Source organism: Nerophis lumbriciformis, linkage group LG37 (genome assembly GCF_033978685.3).
Source record: "Nerophis lumbriciformis linkage group LG37, RoL_Nlum_v2.1, whole genome shotgun sequence".
NCBI classification, from domain to species: domain Eukaryota; kingdom Metazoa; phylum Chordata; class Actinopteri; order Syngnathiformes; family Syngnathidae; genus Nerophis; species Nerophis lumbriciformis.
The window spans coordinates 24,982,846-25,006,500 of record NC_084584.2 but is presented as its reverse complement, the minus strand read 5'-3'; the positions used below and the strand labels follow the sequence as shown (position 1 = coordinate 25,006,500).

General features: G+C 41.2%; 1 protein-coding gene across 1 annotated transcript in view; it reads right to left on the bottom strand.

Moving 5' to 3' along the window:
* LOC133577287 (uncharacterized) overlaps positions 1-23,655 on the bottom strand; it is a 92,647-nt gene that overhangs the window by 27,365 nt on the left and 41,627 nt on the right. Inside the window, exons 4-9 of the mRNA XM_061930969.2 lie at positions 15,235-15,396; positions 9,898-10,108; positions 9,592-9,754; positions 8,449-8,568; positions 4,247-5,230; positions 3,158-3,289 (exon numbers count right to left, since the gene is read on the bottom strand). Of these exons, the coding sequence (XP_061786953.2) occupies positions 3,158-3,289; positions 4,247-5,230; positions 8,449-8,568; positions 9,592-9,754; positions 9,898-10,108; positions 15,235-15,396 (1,772 nt within the window). The remainder of the gene's footprint in view (positions 1-3,157; positions 3,290-4,246; positions 5,231-8,448; positions 8,569-9,591; positions 9,755-9,897; positions 10,109-15,234; positions 15,397-23,655) is intronic.

The following is a 23,655-nucleotide window of genomic DNA, read 5'->3' as shown; positions in this document are numbered from 1 at the left end:
CACATGACCTCTTCAAACTGCTACCCTCTGGATGGAGGTATAGATCGATACGCGCCAGGACCACCAGAATGTCTTACAGTCTGTATCCCCAGGCTGTGAGACTGCTAAATGAACAGCCTGCCCCTTTGCTGCCCCGGACCATCTTATTACCTCACTCTTCACCACCTCAATAATTGTGCTCTGGACATTACATTGCTGCAACATCAACGTAACACCCATCAGACATCCGACTGTTCCCACCCCTACATCCCTCTATTCGCCATCTTCCTAACAATGCTAAACTGTAAACTATTGTCAACCTGCACATCAATGCAGTTTCTATGCCGCTGGACAAAGCTCAAACAAAATCTCGTTGACATGTATGACTTAAGTGTTATTATGACAATGACAATAAAGGAATTGATTGATATTCTGAATGTCAAGGAGAGCCCATGTGCATCCCAGTTAGGGCGGACAATGTACGTCACAGTTTTATGCCCTTATTTGAAACGTTTGGCAATAGTGCTACATGATAACGCTCCAAGGCTCTCACCAAGTCTGCCGTTAGTGGTAGCAAACACAGAAAGTGCTCACTTCGCTGTTGATTTTACAGAATGCAGAGCAATGCATGCGGCCAGGCAAGAAGTCACGGTAATGTTTAAAATGACCAAAATACTGTTAGCATTATGTTACAGTGAATGTGCCTGTTACTACATTACATAACATCCTCTTTAAAAGTTAAAGTTAAAAGGTACCAATGATTGTCACACACACACGAGGTGTGGCAAAAATTTTCCCTGCATTTGACCCATCACCCTTGATCACCCCCTGGGAGGTGAGGGGAGCAGTGAGCAGCAGCGGTGGCCGCGCCCTGGAATCATTTTTGGTGATTTAACCCCCAATTCCAACCCTTGATGCTGAGGGAGGTAATGAGTCCCATTTTTATAGTCTTTGGTATGACCCGGCCGGGGTTGGAACTCACAACCTACCGATCTCAGGGCGGACACTCTAACCACTTGGCCACTGAGTAGGTCTACCTGCATTGTTAGCCGCCTCGTGCTAACAGTTTTTTTTTTTTACTATTTAGAACTCATAGTAAATGGAAATACATGTGTTCTTGTCTCACATAAGGATTGTGGATGGTGGGAAAAATTCCAAAATATGTGCAATCTTCCTTTAAACGAGCTTCTCCAAATGTGCTTGAACGCAAATGTGGAAGGCTGAGTGCCTGCGAACATAGTTGAAGGAAACGCCCATAAAACAACGGCTGTTGTTGTGACTTACCATCAAACAGCGAGGAACCGGGTCGGTTTCTGCAGGATCAGTGTCTTGTTTTGAACAAACCTTTCAGTTTTATCGTAGACGTCAATATTCGGTGCTCAGTTGAGTTTGTTTCAAACAAAGTCAACGATGGAGTGCATTTGTGCACAGCAGGTGAACTATGAGAATCACGCGCTGACCGCGCGGAGGGTCTCTGGCGGCGTTCTTTAGTTCATCGAGAGCTTCCATCAAAGAACATGCCCCACATTCACGCCCCCTTTTGTCACAAGAGGTTTGGTCTCATCCCGACCAGACGGTTGAGATGAGAACCAAACAGAGTCTTGCTGTTAAGGAAAAAAGGGGGCGCCGCATTTAAAAGGTGCTCAAGTGAATGGGAATGCGGCACATAGTTCTTTCAAAGAAAGTGTGACTTGCGGCGGCGGCGCCAACAATACAGTTGTGAGGTTTGAGTCAAGGACGTGGTTAAACAACAAGACTGGGCTCACCGCCACACCTCTGCTGGGATGTTTTTGTCTGACTGTTAAGACTGTACTGATTTAGTTGCTTGGAGGTACATACTGCCTGACCGGAGTTTTAATTAGAAACAAGGTTGTTTGATAAGCCGCGGGTTCTCGTCATTAGCGGCCGACAAAGAGTCAAGAATAAGACTGCTAATAAATGACGTTTCCACCAGGCAGTAGCTTGGTTTCGATTGTTAAAAGTTTTATGCATTACCAAAATAGCATGTGGTACCAATTTCGGCCCCCTACTAGTAAAGTACCATGCCCTGTGGTGGATATAAAAACGGTTGGAGATACTGTAGATACAGAGTGGTCATTTCTGGAATCAAGTACGACGATTCAAAGAAATTATTTGTGACTCTCTTGGTCTGTCGGGTCACTATTGAACGTATTGGCAACTATCCACGCCATGATGTCACTATGGACCTCTTAGTAGAACGGTGTCTTTAAAAGCCAAATGACCAAAAGCAAGAATATTTATTTTTGTCATGTAATGTCACAAGTTTTCTTCAAGTGACCTGGACTTTCTCACATTGTTGTGTATAGAGTGGTACCTCAACTTACGAGTTTGTTGATATCTTAGCTGTCTCTCTGCCTTTTGTTATGCTTTAAGTTGCCAGCATAAATGTGAGTTACGAGCCTCGACGCCCCAAAACATACGGTCTTACCCATTAGCAATAGCTTATAGCTAGAGATCGATATTTTGCTGGGATGCAGTGCTCAAGTGGTCTGTCGCTCAGCCGCACTCCGAACCAGTGGTTCTGCTGCTGCCGAGCCTCGTGCACATTGCCTGAAAAGCGTCCACTCTTCTCCCCAACTACTCTTGATTGTGGGAGATAGCATAACTAAGAATAGCCGCTTTTTCAGCGCCCTTATTAAAGTTAAGTTAAAAAGTTATTCGCTGCTATCCCAGCCTTATTGACCAGCTATCACTCTTCGGTAACTCTTATTGGTCATGTTTGATCTAATAAGATGGCAAGAGGCCAAGCATAACAGACCAAAAAGGATTTGGAAGTCCTCTTCAGTCAGCTGGAAGAAGTGAATGCTTTACATTATAATTCTTTATAAACATTTGTTTTTCCAAACAATATTTATCACATAAAAGTTTGTTTTTCTTTCTAAAATGCATTTTACATGTTAAAATTGTGCATTTTTGCGAGGTCCTAGCATAGATTAATATGATTTCAATTCATTTCAATGGGCGGCTTTGATTTGAAATATAATTGTTTTGAGTCCGTCAAGGAACCAATTGAGCTTGTTTTTGATCAGTGAAAAATCCTGTTTGGGGAAATTGTGGATTTGTTTGATGACCCTCATCCTAATCAGGAAAAGCGCGCAATAAGAAACGCTCATAAGCGTTACCTGGTAACGCATGCTATCGTCTCAGTGTGTTTTACCTGCGTAGGGCTTTCTTCTTGTCCAGTCGCCTCAGCCTCAGCCTCGGGCTCGGGCTCGGGCAGCGTCTCCTCATAGAAATAATCAGTCTCTGTGGGGGTGTGGCCAGCCTCGGAATATTCAGTGTCTACATCCTGATTGGTCAAGTCGACAGAAAAGGGGGGAGCATGGAGGAAGTAAGCAGATTTGAACGGAAGAGCGCAGGTTAGTTCAAAGTCTGCTTGTGAGTGATGATGAGTTAAAAGAAGTGACTAGAACACACAACAGCATTGTGGTTGTCTCAGCGGCAACACACATTTTCACGCACATCTTGGAAAAAAACCGTCAGTATTTCAGCATCTCACCGACTATAAATGTCGCTGAACGCGAGATTTAGGGAGCCGCTGAGACTTGCCTGAGGTTTCTTTTCACTGTATTGAAGACAACGTTCAAGGTAGAGGGCAGAGGTTTGTTAGCTGATGCTGGCCTACGTACATCCCTATAGAAGAATACATCACAGCTGGATGCTTCGGGATGTCAGAAATGCCCGCAACCAGAGAATGACCTACCCCCCCAATAAACAGCCTCACAGAAGAGAGCTCCATTAATTCACTGGCAGAGAATTAATCGAGTCGGCTTTACAGAAGAAGTCGGAAACTTCCTGTGAGGCTGCTTCATTGACCTGATGAGACAGGCGTGAAGAAGAAAACAGGTTCTTGAAATAGGGTAACAAAGAACGTGCTCGTGTTGCGATGCATGTGCATTGGGTGCGACAGTATCTGTGTCGTCTCGGCTCTTGTTTCCGCCCCAATCCATGCCACATTCATTCGAGATCCAGTTTGACCAGCTCGAAGGTAAGCGTGTGTGAAGTGAAGAAAGTGCTCAATTAGCCATGCTTCAGTGTGCACGTGGTATTATATCATATGGACAGAAGGGCCGCATTATGAGGATCATATGATATACAAAGACAGACGTTCGCTATGCGCCAACGACCATCCTGATGGTCAGACTGTCCACCACCAGTAGAAAGCCATGCTGGAAGAACCTGAACCCAGGATGGCGCAGATGGAACATGCGACCTCGGACATTCCAAGTTCAACCGAGCGGCGTACCTGTTGGTAACCGTTGTCAAATTTCTTGGCGGGGACAGCTGTTCCACTCAGCGCCGTCTTGTCGAAAGGAGGGAAAGGTTTGTGCAAGGATTTGACGTTATTGTCCAGCACAACCTTAGTCTTGGTGGGCCTTGGCGGAGTGGGCCGGACAGGAGCAGACGTCGTGAGGACCTTCTTGACAAAGGGCACCTTCTCCACAATGGTTTTCACAGCCTTGCTCGCTGTTGGCTTTACGACAGGCAGTTTGGAGACCACTGTTTTAACTTTGACTTCTGAAGTCACTTGAGCCTTTTCCACCAAAGTTTTGGCTGCTTTTGTTGGTTCTGGTTTCGCTGCTTTTGTGGCCTTAGGAGCCTTGGTAGCTTCTACTTTGGAAGCGGTTGTCGCAGCACTCACTGTAGTCTTCTCTACTTTTACAGTGACAGTCTTTGCTTTTGTAGTGGTTTCAGTTTTTGACTGACCTTTCTTTTCTACCACAGTAACTTTGCTGTTGCTAGTTGCTTTAGCTTCACTGCTCACTTTGTTCTCAGCTCTCCCGTTAACTTTGACCTTAACGTCTTTCACCTCAATTGTTGCTTTCCCATTTCCGCCAGTCTTGGTCACCACCTTGCCAATGGCTTTTTTCTCAGTTGAGGACTTTACAATGGCCTTCTTCTCTACGACAGCTTTGCCGCCCCCGTTGGAAACTTTAACATTTTTAACAGTTTTGACCACAACAGACTTCCCATTGGCCTTCTTCTCCACAACCTGTTTCTTAGTTGGGGCCGTGGAGGGTTTCACCTTAACCAAAGTTGTGGTCTTGATCTTGGACAAGAAGACAGCGGCGGGAGTAGGCTTGGCTTTGGACGGCTTGGCCGTAGAAGCCTTGGGAGATTTGTTGGGAATCGGAGCCTTGACTACTTTGAAGGTTGCGCCCTTGGCAGCTTTGGTGGGCTTGGCTTTGGCTGGAGTGGATTTGGTGGGGGCTGCTTTGCCATTCATCTTCTAATATCCGAGTTCATTGTTTGGTGGAGGTGTTGGATGTGTAAGAGCGAGGTGGCAAAGAGAGTATAGGAAGGTGCGCAGGGTTGGGAGGGGGGACAGAAGGAGAGAGAAACAAGAGAAACAATGACATATAGATGGCAAAAGCTTGGATGATTTACTGAGACTGTACAGGCATTACTGGATACAGCCCAGGCCTTACAAACCAATCAAGGCCACATGAGGCCATTTGGCCAAATTTCATCGACCCCAGAGGCTGATCTCTCCAGTAATGCCATTCTCAATATGAAACAACAAAGCGGCGTCGTTTAGTCTAATCAGAACCGAGCCGGTTGTTTGGCAGAGGCATTGATGGAATGGCTGTTACAGACAAAACACGCGTGGCACATACACAAGAACGTGTGCACACACAGACACACACACATTGGAAACATGCACACTGACGACATTTACACAATTAAACCGTAAAAAATATTAGAATGTGCAAATATTGCAGACTCACAAGATCCAATTATAATTAATAAATAATGTATCATCTATAGGGCTGGGTTTCATGGCCACATTCCCAAATCAATTTTGATTCATAAGGTGACCACATACACACACACACACACACACACACACACACACACACGTCATGTAAAGTAGCTGCGTTAATTTGCTGTGATGTAGACGGTGCAGGTGAGAGGTCAGGGGGTTACGGCACAGATGTCAAAGTGAAGTGAAGTGAATTATATTTATATAGCGCTTTTCTCTAGTGACTCAAAGCGCTGTTAGATTGTGAAACCAAATATTTAAGTTTCATTTTTTTTAAACCATTGTGGGTGGAACTGGGATCAGGTGGGTAAAGTGTCTTGCCCAACGACACAATGGCAGTGACGAGGATGGCAGAAGCGGGGATCGAACCTGAAACCCTCAAGTTGCTGGCACGGCCGCTCTACCAATCGAGCTATACCACCCACTTAAAGCTTCCCGAGGGGCATTGTCAGCACTCGTATTGTAAAACTGATGAAACAGCCGGGACTTTTGCTCGCTAACCTCACTTTTGTAAACATTTAAAGGGGGACTGCACTTTTTTATTTTTATTTTGCCTATCATTCACAATCCCTATGTAAGACAAGAACACATATTTTTTTCTTTTTTTTTTTAAATGCATTCTAATTTGTAAAATACGGCATATACAAAATTGCTAACAATACGGCTACTCAGTTGCACCCAAATAGTCGTCTAAAAACATCCAAAAAACGCCAACAATACTCCATTTACATTTTGTGACCTGATATATTTATTAAAAGTGCTAACGTTAAGGAACTATATTTAGCGGCGCCATGATCACACAAAGATCACAGAAATTGAAATACTGAGCCGGTGAGAGCAGACTTTATGCAGTAAGTGACAGTTTTATGATGTTCATAGTTTGTATTTCTTCTTTAGAACTTAGCAATACTGCTACCTGATGCTTGTGTTTCACTAAAGCTGGATCTGTTTAGCACACAGCTTCTAAAACTTGTAGCTCATCCTCCTTATATTCAGGCTAAAAACCATACGGTTCTGGCTCGTCATTTGTCCCAAAGTAATCTTTGATGGCTCTCATGAAGTCTGCATGGTTTGTAGTGTTGTTGTTGTTGAAGCATAAAGCGAACGTCCTGATGCGTCTGTGAAATGAATACGATGCCGTATGCTTAAAATGAGCAAAATACAAAATTATTAAGTGTTATTATGAATGTGCCTGTTCCTACATTACATATATACTTACACTGTGTATACAAAACGTTGATGGAGGTTTTTGGATGTTTTCTGAGCGCTTATAAGCGGTATAGAGTTAGAATGCACTGCAAAAACTGAAATCTAAGTAAGATTAAATATCTCAAATAAGGGTGATATTTGCTTATTTTCTGTCTGATAAGATAATTCTTCTCACTAAGCAGATTTTATGTTAGTCTTTTACTTGTTTTAAGTTGTTTGGTCCTAAATGATCTCAGTAAGATATTACAGCTTGTTGCTGAGATTTGATGACCTATATTGAGTAAAACATGCTTGAAACTAGAATATCAACTGTTGCAAAGCTGTGTCATCAACACACACAAGTATAAAACTACTTTTTTAAAGTAATAATTTCTTACTTCAAGCATGAAAAAAAAAATCATGATGCCGAGCGCATATCATTATGTCAAGATAATGACACTAGCATTTACTTAATTTAAGAATATTTTTCAACATATTTAGCACATTTTTTTTTCTACCAAGAAAAGTGCACTTATTATTAGTGAGAATATACTTATTTTAAGGTATTTTGGGGTTAATTGAGGTTAGCTAATTTTACTTGTTTTGGAAAGTCTTGACAAGCAGATAATTTTGCTTAGTTCAAATAAAATACACCTCATTTTTGTATTTTTTTTCTTGTTTTTGAACACTGACTTTTTGCAGTGTGCATAAAAAAGAAAACATGTCTTCTTGTCAAACATAAGTGAATGATAGGCAAAATTCCAAAAGAAGATAAGTCCCCCTTTAACACTTTCTAACCTCTCACTGCCCTTCACACGCCCCCTTATTCCCCTTCCTCCAAAGCACAGTCGTCCTGCACCTCATCAAAGTACAGCTTGGCGTGGAGGAATGAGGAGGGTAAATTGGGGTAAGGTGAAGGTGAAACAGGAGGAAGAGGAAAAAGACGCCAACGATCTCCATAATGAAAGAAAAAAGGCATCAGTTAATAAAACTCATTGATGTTTTCATCCTTTTAGCGTCTTTTGAGCGAACAATGTCTTTTTTTTTTGTTATCTGGGACAAAATGAGGAGGTCACAACCAATCTGCCTTTAACCATGCTCATGATGGAGTCCACTTTGGCGCCTTGTATCTTCCTCTTTCCCCAAACATGCTGCAGCAAAAGGAGAACGTATCGCCTTAAAGCGTTCGCTTGAACGCCGCAGCAGACGGAGGATGAAAGTGGATGGATACAAAAAGATGCTGATGCACAGGTGGAGGTAGGGGGAACCGCACTTCGACGACCCGTCAGAACCTAAGGATCCCTCTCTCTAAGGCTTAATGGCAGACTTTAATGAAAAGAAGGACTTAATGGCGCCGTGACCCAGACCATCAACTCTGCTCTGAATTACTCAAAGTGACGAGATTCCTCCCTGTTCACGAGGTCTACGTGTGAGGTTCTGGAGCGCGGCGGGACTCATTTGAAGATACATTGTGTGGTTGCGCTGCTGCTACTCACGTATGTGTTGGGGTCCTGGGCCTGGGTCTTGGGCGGGGCGTCGCAGTCGGGGCTATAGTGCTCACAGAAGTCGTAGGCGGCCTGAGCGTTGGAGGCGATTAGGAGCTGCTGAATGTCGCCCTAAGCAGGAAAACAAAGGAGGTCAAATCTCGGCCCCTATTAGGGCATACTTGCCAACCTTGAGACCTCCAATTTCGGGAGGTGAGGGTGGGGGGCGTGGTCGGGGGTGGAGCGGGGCGTGGTTGGGGGCGTGGTTAAGAGGGGAGGAGTATATTGACAGCTAGAATTCACCAAGTCAAGTATTTCATACATATATATATATATATATATATATATATATATATATATATATATATATATATATATATATATATATATATATATATATATATATATATATATATATATATATTAAATATATATATATATATATATATATATATATATATATATATATATATATATATATATATATATATATATATATATATATATACATCCTGAAAATAAGCAAACAAAACTTTGTTTGGATAATTGATACTTCAAACTTGCATAAATAAATATTAAGGAATATAACATAACTTGGCTTCTGAGAGCTTCAAAATGTAATGAATAAAATGCTAAAGTTGTTGATAAACAAGCAATTATTTTAATAATTAAATATGGTCATTTTAAATGAATTATTATGATAATTTAAAATTAATTATTTCAAATATGTTTATTTTAATGTATAATTCTATGGCTGGATGTAATAAGGAGTCAGAAAAAATAAAAATACAATTAATTTTGATGTTTTTAGCAAAATATAGTAAAAATGTATTTTTTATTTTTTTTAAATTAATAAATATATTTATTTTTAGGTAAGATAAACATAATAATACAATTTATCTCTAGTCTGGATGATTTAGTTCTTGTCACCCTGTTGTCCTCCCATCTTGAAAAAAGGCTGTCCTCACTCAGGTCCGCATGGAGCTGGAGGGGGCGTGGCCTCCAGCTCCGGCTGAAAATCGGGAGATTTTCGAGAGAATATTTGTCCCGGGAGGTTTTCGGGAGAGGCGCTGAATTTCGGGAGTCTCCCGGAAAATTCGGGAGGGTTGGCAAGTATGTATTAGGGAGCCCAGTCGGACCCGACGAGCGGCTCACCTGGAACACTTCCTCGTCCAGCAGACGGGCGCCAAACACGGTGATGCCGTTAGTGTCAACCTCGGCGTTGTTGCCGCGGGGCAGCGGGCGGCTCATCTTCTTCTTGCAGTCCAGCAGCAGCGTCACGTTCTTCTTGGACACCGAGAAGGCGATGCGATGCCACCTAGAGGAGGGCGGACGCAACCACGGGCCAATAAACGCAGGATAAAACGTCCATTGTGTTACATTGTACACACACACACACACACACACACACAGACAAAACACATAAAACACACACAAACAGGTGGTTCGCTGGTTACTGACTTGCCATCAGCCAGGTTGACGCCTTTGAAGAGCGGGTAATCTTCGGGGGCTGGCTTGCCGTTCTGGTCCTCGTACAGGAAAACGGGCGAGCGGCCGAGCTCAATGCCCAGCTGCTGGACGCCCTGCTCGCTGTAGATGGACAGCAGGAAGGCCTGGAGGCCCGCATGCGGCTTCACCAGCGCCATGACGGAGAAGTTCTCCGGGAAACGACCTGCGGACCGGAAAAGATGAACATGCAAGTGGAGGGTATAGACCCTTGTCCTGAAGGGTGTGTATGTCTCTAAAGCGCCCCCATTATTACCTTCGCCAGGACATTATGTACTAGTTTCTATTGGTTTGTCTGTCAGTAAGTGAGTTAGTTGGAAAAATAACTCAAAAAGTATACGGGTGTATTTTCAACGTTCAAAAGATATAAGGAACAATTAATTTCGGGACACAGCCGTTTTTGTAGGTTTATGCTGGCGTGGAGACCATACTTGCCAACCTTGAGACCTCCGATTTCGGGAGGTGGGGGTTGGGGGGGCGTGGTTGGGGTTGGGGGGGGCGTGGTTGGGGGCGTGGTTAAGAGGGGAGGAGTATATTTACAGCTAGAATTCACCAAGTCAAGTATTTCATATGTATATATATATATATATATATATATATATATATATATATATATAAATATATATATATAAGAAATACTCAAGTATTTCATATATATATATATATATATATATATATATATATACTCAAGTATTTCATATACATATATATATATATGAAATACTTGACTTTCAGTGAATTCTAGCTATATATATATATATATATATATATATATATATATATATTTATTTTATTATATATATACAGTATATATATATATATAGTATAGCAGTTGTGCACTGCACTCTCTAAAAGCCCTAGATGTTATTGTCACATATGCATGTACAGTAGATGGCAGTATTGTCCTGTTTAAGAGTGTCACAACATTGCTGTTTACGGCAGACGAACTGCTTTACGGTAGACAAAAACGTGACTGCCGTTGTTGTGTGGTGTTACCGCGCTGGGAGGACGTTAATGAAACTGCCTAACAATAAACCCACATAAGAAACCAAGAACTTGCCCTCGATCATTCTACAGTTATAGCGTCATTGGGCAGGCACGCTGTTTATATTGTGGGAAAGCGGACGTGAAAACAGGCTGGTCGCTGTCGACACGTCACTCAGGTCCGAATGGAGCTGGGGTGGGGGTGGGGGGTGGGGGGCATGGCCTCCAGCTCCGCCTGAATTTCGGGAGGTTTTTGGGAGAAAATTTGTCCCGGGAGGTTTTCGGGAGAGGCGTTGAATTTCGGGAGTCTCCCGGAAAATCCGGGAGGGTTGGCAAGTATGGTGGAGACAGACAAGAATGTTCACTCGGTTTCTTTCACTCTGTTAGGGATAGCTTAATAAGTTAACGTGATTACTCTTCCGTCTAACTTTCAGGAAATGTCCGAAATGGTTAAGCCCACAGGAGTTCTCAAACTTAACCTTTTAGACATTTGACAACCTTGTCAAACGATATAAACCATGCGTTAAACACAAAAGTATTATTTAACACATAAAACTTAGGCTTAGGTCAGGCTGATTAGAAAAGTAAGTATTAACCAAATGTACTGCATAAGAAGGGACTCACAAATAATAAGTGACAAAAAAATAAATGTACATCCAATTACGTTGTGCTATAATAAATAAATAACATTTAAGTGCAAATGAAAATACAGCTTCACCACTTTAGTCATATTTCTTGCACTTAAGAAACTTCTCTATGACTTTAGCTAAAGAACAGTGGTTCCCAAAATGTTTTCCCCAAATACCACCTCGGAAAACACTTGGCTCTCCAAGTACCACAATAATGACCGACATTAAATTACAGTAGCTAAGTATTCATCAAAAATAAGGCAAAGGTTTTATCGAACAAATATATTAAACATTTTTGGCCACTGTAACATACACACAGTTTGAACAGTAACACTGTGTTTAAATATAAGAAAATAAAACACTGTATTTTAATAAAGTTGTACCACTACATGGAGCCCATGTACCACTAATGGTACACGTACCACAGTTTGAGAATCCCTGCTCTATACTATTCTGTTTGTTTAATGCTGTCATTACTGCCGCAAGTGGTGAAAAAGTGCATTTGTAATATGGCGCATAAAAATAACAAAAAGTTATGGGCAAATTTTGGTAAGGAACAAGTGATTACATTTTGGAGGCGATCCGGATCACCATCTAGATTTTAACTATTGGGAGAAAGAGCCTGTCAGAGGTTTCTAAGTATCATCTTTGGTTGCTGTTTAAAAGTACCAGTCAAGTATAAAAACAAGTTGACTTTATATGCCTAATGTGTTTTCATTGTATCCATTAAACATTATTTTTTATTTTTTATTAAAACAACATAAAAAACACAATATATACATTATATATCAATATACATCAATGCAGTCTGCAGGGATACAGTCCGAAAGCACACATGATTGTATTTCTTTATGACAAAGAAAAAATAAAATAAAAAGAATGACCATAATCCCCCCCACCCTGGTCCGTGGGACATATTTTCAAGCGTTGACCGGTCCGCAGCTACGAAAAGGTTGGGGACCACTGCATTAAACCATATCCAATTGTTTACAAATAACAATCCGGAAAGTATGTGAAAATACCATCTAAACATCACAAATGCCACAAATTCAGTCTGCCATTTTGAATATTCCGCCCTGAATATCTTCGGAAATTTCCGTAGATTCTATAATACTGGAGGAACGCTTCTGCACTGTGACCATGTTATCAGATCAGTCATACAGGAAATACGCAAAAATTGGAAAGAGATGTGCTGTTTATCATTCACAAGCCTTATGTAAGACAAGAACGCATTTGCTTGGCTTTTTTTATGCATTCGAAATCGCAAATAAATCGCCAAAAACTGAGTAAACAGATCGAGGGTCCTCTGTTGCGCTCATTATACTCTCTAAAAACATCCAGAAACTGCCAACAATATTTCATTTACATGTTGTGACCTGAAAATTAACCAAATATGAGTGATATTGTTTTAATAAGTGCCAATGCAGACGGACTATTTTAAGCGGCGCATTGATAGCAGTGAGCTAATGCTAGCTTATGCTGCTATTGTTGACACTGAACCGACGGCTGCTTCAGCTTCGTCTTAAAGGGGAACATTATCACCAGACCTATGTAAGCGTCAATATATACCTTGATGTTGCAGAAAAAAGACCATATATTTTTATAACCGATTTCCGAACTCTAAATGGGTGAATTTTGGCGAATTAAACGCCTTTCTAATATTCGCTCTCGGAGCGATGACGTCACAATGTGACGTCGCATCAGGAAGCAATCCGTCATTTTCTCAAACACCGAGTCAAATCAGCTCTGTTATTTTCCGTTTTTTCGACTGTTTTCCGTACCTTGGAGACATCATGCCTCGTCGGTGTGTTGTCAGAGGGTGTAACAACACGAACAGGGACAGATTCAAGTTGCACCAGTGGCCCAAAGATGCGAAAGTGGCAAGAAATTGGACGTTTGTTCCGCACACTTTACCGACGAAAGCTATGCTACGACAGTGTGGATATCCTGCGACGCTCAAAGCAGATGCATTTCCAACGATAAAGTCAAAGAAATCTGCCACCAGACCCCCATTGAATCTGCCGGAGTGTGTGAGCTATTCAGGGACAAAGGACCTCGGTAGCACGGCAAGCAATGGCGGCAGTTTGTTCCCGCAGTCGAGCGAGCTAAACCCCCTGGATGTCTTGGCTCACACCGTCCCGAAGATGATCAAGAGAAGAATATCGACCCTAGCTTCCCTGGCCTGCTGAAATTAGGGTATGTCTACAGAATATATTAATTGATGAAAATTGGGCTGTCTGCACTCTCAAAGTGCATGTTGTTGCCAAATGTATTTCATATGCTGTAAACCTAGTTCATAGTTGTTAGTTTCCTTTAATGCCAAACAAACACATACCAATCGTTGGTTAGAAGGCGATCGCCGAATTCGTCCTCGCTTTCTCCCGTGTCGCTGGCTGTCGGTTTCGCTTGCATACAGTTCAAACCGAAAAGGCTCAATAGCTTCAGTTTCTTCTTCAAATTCGTTTTCGCTACCTGCCTCCACACTACAACCATCCGTTTCAATACATTGGTAATCTGTTGAATCGCTTAAGCCGCTGAAATCCGAGTCTGAATCCGAGCTAATGTCGCTATAGCTTGCTGTTCTTTCCGCCATGTTTGTTTGTGGTGGCTTCACTATGTGACGTCACAGGAAAATGGACGGGTGGTTAAAATCAGGCACTTTGAAGCTTTTTTTAGGGATATTGCGTGATGGGTAAAATTTTGAAAAAAACACCCGAAAAATATAATAAGCCACTGGGAACTGATTTTTAATGGTTTTAACAATTCTGAAATTGTGATAATGTTCCCCTTTAAACTTGCTAAAAAGTAATTTCTAGATTATAATGCAAGCATCTCTCACTTGGTGGTAGACAAATGTGGCCACGGACCGACTTTGACATCAAAACGGCAACTTTTTTTTATATCCCTTCTTAAGGATTGTGATTAATTCTTCATCTAAACAGGATTATATGAGTGTCCCGTCGGTAGATATCCCAGCGAAAGTGGAGGTTGTACAGTGTGTGCTTGGTTTCTCATGGCTAGTTTGTATGTTTAGCACCTAGCTATGCTGTTGATGCTATAGTGTTTCAATCTCGCTGCATCCGTTTAGCACTCAGCTTCTAAAACTTATTGCTCATCCTCTTTGTGTTCAGGCTCAAAAATATAAGTTTCTGGATCATCATCATTGGCTCCCACTAAGTCTGCATTGTTGTTGATGGGGAAGGGATCAGTGGTTCTTAAAGCTACGTCCCGGATCACGTGACTGGCTTCATCATTAACTCTGAAAATGGCTCAGGAATCTCCGGAGATTGACACTATTTTAATCATATCTATTTATTCGCAAACATTGGAATTCAAAATTCAGATATATCTCATAATAGTTTCAATATAGATGCAACTTGTTTTGCCACTCTACTGGTACTTTTAAGAAGAACACATGAAGTCTCTGGAACAGAATAAAGTAAATAGCAGCAAAGGATCATGGGATCCCTTTAATCACAGTTGGTCTTGCAGCCAAAAAGTCACAAAAATGCAACTCTCTTCTGTTTGCTCACTTTTTTCAAGTTGTGTGCGAGACAACACATAATTATACTGCATGTGCAAACGGTAATGATGATTGCAGGCTGCCGTACTCAGGGAGTTTCATCATAAACGCGAGGGGTTATGCTTTGACGCGTTCTCACGTCCACGCGAGACTTACCTGAGAAGAGCTGCTTGGTGGGGGCGGAGATCTGGGCCTTCTTGGTGATGCGGTAGGCTTGGTCAGGGCTGCTAGAGCGGCGGGACGTGCAGAAGCCCGGAACTTTCTTCACGCCCTCGGGAAGAGAGGGAACCTGCATGGCCCGCAGCACATCCACCGGGTCTGAGGAAGCAGACAAAAACGTTATCGTTGTGCTATATCAGCCTTCTGCAGGTCAAATGTGCACAAACCAGTCATCTTAAACAACGTGACACCATGTTAGGTGGCAGGTGGATAGGGTTGCACGATATGAATTGTATCAATTTGGCCAACGATAGTGATTTTAATACTGTCGTAATATCGAGATAACGCATGTTGATGGTGACAAGTGTCCCGCAAGTTTGACAGCGTCCTCAACGTAATGTCTAGCGAGCTAGCGGCTAATGTCCCTCCACAGTGCGAGGGAACAAACTAAGTTGCTTACAAAAAAAACCAATGCAGTAGTAGTAGGATTCAAGAAGCAAAGCTAACCGCTAAGCTAAAGCTCTTGAATGCAAACAGGAGTGGGTGGTGATACAAATATCAACAGTAACGTATAGTATCAATATATAATCGGTACTACAGTGATTAGATTGTATTTGTATTATTTTGCTTTTGTTTACATACTCAGCAAAGAAGTCACTGGACACAGAAGGGCTTCAAAGGAAAAAAAACAAAGGATTTAAATCAGAGTAATTTTTGCTGATGTTGCGTTATTCTGCACTATTGACTTCATTTTGCACAAAATAGTACATGTAATTAAAAGGTAGTAAGTACCGCGGAACCAATTAACTGCCATTGAAAAATACCGGTATTTTTTTTCATCCGCATGCTGCCGTGCTGCGCTGACGTTGCTGAACCGAGGAGCATGTTGAGTGTGTCAGCGCGCACACACTCACGGAGTGCACAAGCAGAAACGGTGAGGAGAGGAAAACTGGCAAATAAAGGTAATTCTTCAGGGTGCGTGAAGCCCAATATGGAGATATTCGGGCCTCAAAACTGTCGAATAAGGTAACGCTTTAAGCACAGAAGCGCTGCAAGCAGTGCTTTAAAACATGCCCCGCCAAAGGTGCAAAGACCACCTGCGCTTCAAATTTTGGTAGACATTTAAATAGCAATAATCCTGACCTGCACAAAAATTTTAAAAGGTAATGTTGTTCACTAGCTTTTCTGCCGTGCACATGTGGATATGTAGAGGTGCGCGCAGCCGGTTGGCTTAATGCCAAATATTAGGGGAGTCCAAACCGCCTACATAGCGCAAACTAATGCAAGGGAAATGACTGAATTTTGTAACAAATTGCTAGAAATTGTGTTTTATCTTTAACAAATGTGTTTTTTTCCCTGTTACATGTGCCATCTGTGTACTTTTAGATCAGTGGTTCTTAACCTTGTTGGAGGTACCGAACCCCACCAGTTTCATATGCGCATACACCGAACCCTTCTTCAGTGGAAATTTTTTTTTTTTTTTCTCAAATTCAAGACAAAGTTATATGTTTTTTTTTACTGGTGCACAAAATGAACCGTGCATGAACATCATCTTGTTCAAAGAACAAAACCAACACAGTGCATGAACTCACAACAAATTACACACCTGCGAATCAGATGGAAAATTAGAGGGAACATTGTTTGGGGGTATCCATAATATGGCGATAGGGAGAAGTTTTTATTTACACGATGAGTCGGGTGTATCTTGACCTACACGGCGGAGGCTCCACCGAACCCTTGAGGCCGACTCCCGAACCCTTAGGGTTCAATCGAACCCAGGTTAAGAACCACTGTTTTAGATATAGTATTGATTTGAGTAATGATTGTATTTGTCTTAAAGCACAGACAAGGAGTGGCAACAATATACACGAAGCATTTAATAAAATGGCAATGAAGCTTTATATTCTATTCTAACCTAATCCAAGATTACGGCAGACTACGTGTAATATAGAAAATTGCAAATTGTTCTTTAAATGCAACAAGAAAAGCCCAACTGACTTTTTTTTTTTATAAATCTTCTAAATGTGTTCTTTGAGTGCAATAATGAAAGGCCAAGAATGAAACTTTTATTTTGAAAAGTGTCAAAATATAGTTTGGTACTAGTATCGGGACAATCCTAGTAGTAAGTGATATTGGTACACCGCCATCCTGTGTTTTTTGTCGGATTATAATTGCGATTAAAACATGTCATCATTCAATGATCTTGACAATTTCAATCAGTATCATACTGCCCCCGTAACTACTTGGTAATGGATCTTTACCCACATTTGTGGTACTACCCACTTTAAAGCAGGGATGTCAAATATGCAAACAGGTTCAATCCAGCCTGCAAGATGAGTTTGCCAAGTGTAAAATTGAGCTGCATTTTTAAATTAAAGAAGCCGCTGTTCTAAATGTGTCCACTGGATGTCGCAATAGCAATTCTGTTAGGCAAGCAAATGGTTTATAGCGGGGCGAGCGAGTATACCAAGCAGGAGGCACACGGTAAAGCGGGGCTGTGACTCCTCCCCCTCGACCCAAAGTAAAACAAACAGGAGTAAAATGAACAATTGATAACCCCACTTAATATGCTGCATGAGACAATGCACATTGATATAATTATGTGAAAATGATTGTCTTCTTTGGCTTCTGTGCAAATTTAAAGAATGTGAACAGTGGAAATGAAAAATGAGGTAGTTTTTATTTTCCGCTTTATTTTGTTTTTTTGTTCAATCCGAGATGGCTTGATGTTTAACTGCTTTGTAGATACACTGAGATTAAGTCTAAATTCTTTATGTTCGTCATGATGAAACTGAAACAATTTTTTTCCTCAGAATTGTCAACTAACTTGAAGTGTTCTATTAAGAGGATTATCTGTGATATGTATATTTTCAGAATGCGCTTGTTTTTATTTTGGGCCGCTGCGAAACAAAGAAAACTACCGTATTTTCCGCACTATAAGGCGCACCGGATTATAAGGCGCACCTTCAATGAATGGCCCATTTCAAAACTTTGTTCATATATAAGGTGCACCGCATTATAAGGCGCATAGAATAGATGCTACAGTAGAGGCTGGGGTTGCGTTATGAATCCTGTAGTTGCGAGACCAGTTGTGGCTCAATATTGGTCCATATATAAGGTGCACCGGATTATAAGGTGCACTGTCAGCTTTTGAGAAAATTGGAGGTTTTTAGATGCGCCTTATATTGCGGAAAATACGGTATCCTGAAGTTGTCGTAGTTGTATTTTTAAGTTATTATGCCATGATTTTACCCGTCCGGCCCCTGATCTAAAATGAGTTTGACACCCCAGCTTTAAAGTCTCCAAACAATAGAAGAACAAGTGCTTATTACATTTTAACAGGAGTGCAGACGGAAACATGTCACAACAGAAAGTAACCAGATATTAACAGTAAATTAGGGAGTTGTTTGGAAAGGGAAATGATACAATATGATACCACAAATATCATTGGCTAAATCAGGAGCATTTGTAGCACATATTGAAATGGTTCTGTTATCATTTATGCACTGCAAAAACTGAAATCTAAGTAAGATTAAATATCTCAAATAAGGGTGATATTTGCTTATTTTCTGTCTGATAAGATAATTCTTCTCCCTAAGCAGATTTTATGTTAGTGTTTTACTTGTTTTAAGGGTTTTGGTCCTAAATGATCTCAGTAAGATATTACAGCTTGTTGCTGCGATTGTATGACCTATATTGAGTAATACATGCTTGAAACTAGAATATCAACTGTTGCAAAGCTGTGTCATCAACACTCACAAGTTTTTTTAAAGTAATAATTTCTTATTTCAAGCATGAAAAAAAAATTGTGACTTTGACACAATTTTGTCTCATAATTAAAACAGGTGACAGCCAAATGGACTTTGCTGTTTTATTTTCAATAAAACAATAGAAAATACGTACTCATATAGTAGTACAGTTGGCACAGTACAGTAAACTGACAGTTAATATTTAATTTAGACATTTCGAAAAAATTTTAACAAAAATAGTTCATGCACATTCAGATGAATTATTCAAAATTACAATTAAAAAGAGCACACACTTGGCACGATGATGTCATGTTATCGATGGAAAAATGCATTTTTAGACAATATGATTTTCCTGAGCGGCTAGGAGACCCCGAGAGTAACAAGCGGTTGCCTGGATGCCTTCCCATTAAGAACAATAAATTAGTTTTTAGTATAAGTTTGCTGGTTTCAAGAAATGTAATGCCGAGCGCATATCATTATGTCAAGATAATGGCACTAGCATTTACTTCATTTAAGAATATTTTTCAACATATTGAGCAAAAAGGTATTTTTTTTTTTTCTACCAAGAAAAGTGCACTTGTACTTATTTTAAGGTATTTTTGGGTGCATTGAAGTTAGCTAATTTACTTGTTTTGGAAAGTCTTGACAAGCCAAATTTTCTTGTTCTATTGGCAGATAATTTTGCTTAGTTCAAATAAAATACCCCTCATTTTTGTATTTTTTTTCTTCTTGTTTTTGAACACTGACTTTTTGCAGTGTGTATACCAAATAATATATTGTCATATATATATCGTTATCCCAGGAGGCTGAAATATACTGTATATCGCGATATAAATTTCATCCCCAAGGTGGACAACGGCGCCTTTCAGAGGGGCCGGGCCAGCAGCCAAGCGATGTGCACGCCGCGTCCCCCGCACGTGGCAGGTACAGTAAGACTCAGTGTGAGGATTCTGCTTGTGTTTGAAACAAGCGGCCCTTGACGGGACTACAGGCGCTGCACTGTTGCACACACACACACACATACACATACACACGTACTAGTTATCATTTGGAATGGGGACCAAGTTTTTGATCATCACTTGTGGGGACCACCTTTTCTACAGGTTGTGGAGGCATGAAAAAAATGAGGTCAAATGGCCACTGGCCAGTTAGCTCATACACGTCTTTAAATCTCTGGATTGATGAAGTAATGTGCTGATCATTCTTACTGGGGACCCTGGGGAAAAAGAGTTAAAATGGTTCATGGGGACCAAATGTAAATCATTTTGCATAATTCACACACATCTGTACTTGACTACCGAGGACCTTTTAAAAAAAAAAAAAAAAAAAAAAAAAGTTCAAATGAAATATGACATGATGGTCAGAATACGGGCTTCACGGTGGCAGAGGGGTTAGTGCATCTGCCTCACAATACGAAGGTCCTGAGTAGTCTTGGGTTCAATCCCGGGCTCGGGATCTTTCTGTGTGGAGTTTGCATGTTCTCCCCGTGACTGCGTGGGTTCCCTCCGGGTACTCCGGCTTCCTCCCACTTCCAAAGACATGCACCTGGGGATAAGTTGATTGGCAACACTAAATTGGCCCTAGTGTGTGGATGTGAGTGTGAATGTTGTCTGTCTATCTGTGTTGGCCCTGCGATGAGTTGGCGACTTGTCCAGGGTGTACCCCGCCTTCCACCCGATTGTAGCTGAGATAGGCTCCAGCGCCCCCCGCGACCCCAAAGGGGAATAAGCGGTAGAAAATGGATGGATGGATGGATGGTCAGAATACAGCACTACAGCTGTCCTCTTATAGGAAGTTTCACCACTTAAATGTTAAAGCAAATCCTGCATCTTCTGTGACATTACTGAAAACTGCTATTTAGCAGTAATGAAGTTGTCTGCAACTCCAACTACCATATATAGAAGGATGGAAAATTCTGAATGTGATTCATACTTTAAAGATAATAATGTTTTATAATCATGCTGTATGAAAATGTCATCCTTAGGAACACTAAACCAGATTTAGTTTTTGGAAAAATACATTAGTTTTAACTAAGGATGGATACCATACAGAATCACAGTAGGGATGTCCGATAACGTCCTTTTGCCGATATCCGATATTCCGATATTGTCCAACTCTTAATTACAGATACCGATATCAACCGATACTGATGTATACAGTCGTGGAATTAACACATTATTATGCCTAATTTGGACAACCAGGTATGGTGAAGATAAGGTCCTTTTTAAAAAATAAAATGAAATAAAATAAGATAAATAAATTCAAAACATTTTCTTGAATAAAAATAAAACAATATAAAAACAGTTACATAGAAACTAGTAATGAATGAAAATGAGTAAAATTAACTGTTAAAGGTTAGTACTATTAGTGGACCAGCAGCACACACAATCATGTGTGCTTACGGACTGTATCCCTTGCAGACTGTATTGATATATATTGATATATAATGTAGGAACCAGAATATTAATAACAGAAGGAAACAACCCTTTTGTGTGAATGAGTGTAAATGGGGGAGGGAGGTTTTTTGGGTTGGTGCACTAATTGTAAGTGTATCTTGTGTTTTTTATGTTGATTTGATAAAAAAATAAAAAAATAAAAACCATACCGATAATAAAAAAAAACGATACCGATAATTTCCGATAATACATTTTAAAGCATTTATCGGCCGATAATATCGGCATCGGACATCTCTAAATCACAGTACTATTAATGACAGGATAACAAATGTTTCACTTTTCAAGAAAATTTATTTTCTAACCAGTAAATATGTTTTATGGGCCAAAGCTTAAAAATCACTTAGGCATCTTCAGAATGGATCTGACTATCATTTAAAAAGGTTTCCCTTTAGGGGACCTGTTTTTTTGTCCCCATACCGTCAGAGGTCCCCTAAAGGTGACTGTGTAAACAGAGCAAAGTCCCCATTAAGTAAGCATTACCAGAACACACACACACACACACTGCCAATGTCCGCTAACACACGACGAGGTTCCTTCAAGTTCTCACTTAAATTATTTTTAGTATGGCTGCAGGTTTATGGAAAAAAAAATAAAAAAATTAAATAGTTCAAGTTCAGGTGGTGAACTTACTCAACGATGGAAGTTAGAGGAAGAAAAAGCATACGGAGAGGTAAACTGGTGAGCTAAACAATGAGACAAGATGGAGTTTAAAGACTTTTCAGTTCAGGCCTAATTGGACTGGGGAGCAGTTCAAATTAAAATATGACAGTGAGCGCGCTCAGAGTTGGTGGCGCCGTCCACAAGTTGACGTTGCGGGGCGTAGCAAGAGAAAGGACAGGCCTCCAATTTTGTTCAAAGCAGCATCCTGGAAGACGTGACATCATGAAAAAGTCTTTGTGTGCCTTCCAAACGTCACAGCTATCAGACGCAGAGTGTGTGTGTGTGTGTGTGTGTGTGTGTGTGTGATGACAGGGAACGGGATCAGATTGCAGCCTGCACCCCCGCCTGCAGCGCCAATACAATGTGGCGCTCTGTTTGGCGGTAAAAAGCCCTTCCTGCCTGCGGGACTGCCATCACGCCCGCTAAAACAACACCACGGTAGGCCAGGCCCAGCCCGGCACGCCTCACGGGGAACGCAAAGACGAAAGCGGCCTTTACTTTCTGCGCGCGGCGTCATAAGCGCTCACAGATGGTCGATTAGCACGTGGCTAATTAGCCAGGAAGTAGGCGTCCACACACATACACACACTCTCTACTGTCCTTGGAGCTACCCTGTTAACGACGTTACTCTCTCGTACGCATAAAAGTGCATAGACAACCACACTGTATCACACCAGGCACCTTGTGGTAGTGTACAGTACTGTATATGTACAGGTAAAAGCCAGTAAATTAGAATATTTTGAAAAACTTGATTTATTTCAGTAATTGCATTCAAAAGGTGTAACTTGTACATTATATTTATTCATTGCACACAGACTGATGCATTCAAATGTTTATTTCATTTAATTTTGATGATTTGAAGTGGCAACAAATGAAAATCCAAAATTCCGTGTGTCACAAAATTAGAATATTACTTAAGGCTAATACAAAAAAGGGATTTTTAGAAATGTTGGCCAACTGAAAAGTATGAAAATGAAAAATATGAGCATGTACAATACTCAATACTTGGTTGGAGCTCCTTTTGCCTCAATTACTGCGTTAATGCGGCGTGGCATGGAGTCGATGAGTTTCTGGCACTGCTCAGGTGTTATGAGAGCCCAGGTTGCTCTGATAGTGGCCTTCAACTCTTCTGCGTTTTTGGGTCTGGCATTCTGCATCTTCCTTTTCACAATACCCCACAGATTTTCTATGGGGCTAAGGTCAGGGGAGTTGGCGGGCCAATTTAGAACAGAAATACCATGGTCCGTAAACCAGGCACGGGTAGATTTTGCGCTGTGTGCAGGCGCCAAGTCCTGTTGGAACTTGAAATCTCCATCTCCATAGAGCAGGTCAGCAGCAGGAAGCATGAAGTGCTCTAAAACTTGCTGGTAGACGGCTGCGTTGACCCTGGATCTCAGGAAACAGAGTGGACCGACACCAGCAGATGACATGGCACCCCAAACCATCACTCAACCATGCAAATTTTGCATTTCCTTTGGAAATCGAGGTCCCAGAGTCTGGAGGAAGACAGGAGAGGCACAGGATCCACGTTGCCTGAAGTCTAGTGTAAAGTT